General features: G+C 40.7%; 1 protein-coding gene across 1 annotated transcript in view; it reads right to left on the minus strand.

The window, feature by feature from the left end:
• Nucleotides 1–919: 919 nt before the first annotated feature.
• The window catches only part of LOC102205980 (nectin-4-like), a 6,093-nt gene continuing 4,295 nt past the window's right edge, over nt 920–2,717 (minus strand). The window contains exon 3 of the mRNA XM_005753768.2: nt 920–990. Coding sequence (XP_005753825.2) covers nt 920–990 — 71 coding nt within the window. The remainder of the gene's footprint in view (nt 991–2,717) is intronic.

Here is a 2,717-nt window from a genome sequence, read left to right on the forward strand (position 1 = left end):
GAGCCTGGGCCTGGTGGCTGCTGGAAGAGCCTGGGCCTGGTGGCTGCTCCACTATTCACCTGAACAGGTGGGATTTAAAATCCCACCACCACATCTCTACGCCCTGACTCCTCCCTCCAGCTTCTGATCAGAGTGGTTTTCCGTGTGGTGGTGTTCTCTCCATACCTCCTCTCCACTCTCCTCCTGGTGTCATTATATCAATGCAGAGCCAGAGGTAACGCTCTGAATCCTTCACTGATCAATCAATATGACTAACGTCTCTCTCTGTCTGAACTCTTCACATATTCACACACATTTTCTCTATTTTCTTGCTAGAGAGCCATCACAGTCAGACCAAACAGGGATTGGATGATGACTATGAATACATTTGTGATGTCATCACACAGTATCAACCCTGAATTTCTCCTCTGATGTTCCCAGCTGTGGTCAGATCTGCTGCATTTACTCATTTTGTAGTTTTTTTTAATCACTTCATGTTTAAAAGTGGAGAAGAACATCTGCCAACACAGACAGCACATCTGTTCTTTGTTATGGTGTTTTCAAAACATCATCAGCTGCTTATCAGCTACACACACCTGATTCTTTCAGCTTTGAGACTCACTGTAATGGTGACTGATGAACTGCCAGGTTTCAGTGCACTTGAATAGTATTTCTGGGTCCTTTTACAAACGTTCAGCTCAAAGTGAAATAAGACATGTCTCATCCACCACAGGAAACCTCAGTTTACAGGTACTGAACCGGAGAAAACACTCATGCCCTCTCGCTGCCTCTCACTGAGGGAAACTCCAGTCTAGGTCCAGCTCGTCTATAGGAGACTGCTTCCAGGAGCTGAGCTGTGAGTTTAATGATACATTTCACTCCTCCTGACTGTATGAGGCTGCTTACACACTTGCTCTAGGCTCTTTTGTCACCACAGAGATTACGTTCCCAATCTTATGACCTGTTTCAGCAGGATCTTAAGAGGCTTTAGGGAGAAAGGCAGATACTTGTCTGTGTGATGACACAGGGCCAAACACAGCCTAAAAGATCCTGCCTGATGTTTTCTACATCAATTTTCTATATAAGTTAAATACAAATTAAGCAGACATTTTTTTCTTAAAGCAGTTCATTTTACCAGTTTAAACATTTGACGATTTTATTTTCTACAGTGATTAAAAGTTGTGTTTCTGAGATTTGCAAATCATTGCATTATGTGATTCTTTACATTTTACACGGGATCCTGTTTTTGGAATTGGGATTATAAAACTGTTTTGGCTACAGTTTTTGATTAAAGTGATTTTATCATCTGTACTAATGAAGCTACGAAGCCTCCAACATGATGGAAAAAACTGTGAAAGGTGGTCAAATTTTGACCCACCCTGTGTACTTTTAGCATATACTGTTTTTAACATATACCGTGACCTGCCAGTGAGAGGCAAAGAAGCAAAGAGTAGTCAAGTACCAAGTACACTTGAAATGCTTTCAAAAGTATTCGCCCCCTTGAACGTTTCCACATTTTGTCACATTACAGCCACAAACATGAATCAATTTTATTGGAATTCCACGTGAAAGACCAACACAAAGTGGTGTAAGAGATGCCGTTCATTTTATATGTAGTGTGATAGTAGATGAGTTAAATATTATGTGGATTCTCTGAAAAAGGACAAATCATTACAGCATAAATATGGAATAAAAATTATTGGAACGGGCCTCTTTACATTCCGATTAAAGAAGCGCACCATTCTTAAATGTACTGCTCAAACTCTATTCGCAACAATTCTCAAAACCACCACAAGATGGCACTCTAACACAAGGAATGAACTCATCCCTGATCAAGCAGGTCTGCAATCACACCCACCAGTCAACCTACAACCGGTAAAATGGTTCCAATACCACATTTACCACCATTGTGAGATCTTGCCTCATCCTGTCATGTGACCTACTGAGATCAGCTGTTGCAGGATGTGATCAAGATCTCAAAACTAGGTTATAGGTGGCGGACAGTCGGTGTTGTGAGCCGCCTCCTCTGTTCAGAGATGGTCGTTCACAGATGGTTCATCCCAAGGACAAAACTCCCAAACACAAGCCAGTCAACATAGTGTGTGCTGTGCAGTACAGCGAGGAGTGCTCACACCTCTACACTGGCGAGACCAAACAGCCACTTAATAAACACATGACAAAACATAGAAGCGCCACCTCGACAGGGCAAGACTCAGCTCTACATCTGCACCTAAAGGTCAAAGGTCACACTTTCAAGGATGCCGATGTTCACGTTTTGGACAGAGAGGACAGATGGTTTGAAAGTAAAGTAGTAGAAACAGCATATCTAACAATAATACAACGATACATCTCAGAGTGTTTGTTGCAGGCCAGGCTGGTGTTAATCTGCTCGTACATGCACTGGATTCATTCACATGTCCTTTATTGCACATGACCAAGTGTAAAACATTTTGCTGATGTTACCGATTCATCAATCCTGAAAATTAGTTATAAAAACTTTGTTCTTTATACTAATAATTTAAAAACAAAATTAATCTATGATCGATTCTCATGATGTTATCCACTGTTAATGACAAAATACAGTAAATAGTCCAACATCTTACTTTTTCTTTTTTAATTCACATTTTATATTTTTCAAAGTCATCCAGTGGACTAGTGATGGCCATCAAGGCTTATATTTGGCCCTCGTTCCATATAATGTAACCTTCCTTCTCAACAGTATTTTAAGCCTTTAAAAA

Source organism: Pundamilia nyererei, unplaced genomic scaffold (assembly GCF_000239375.1).
Source record: "Pundamilia nyererei isolate P.nyererei 1_Seehausen unplaced genomic scaffold, PunNye1.0 scaffold00461, whole genome shotgun sequence".
NCBI lineage: Eukaryota > Metazoa > Chordata > Actinopteri > Cichliformes > Cichlidae > Pundamilia > Pundamilia nyererei.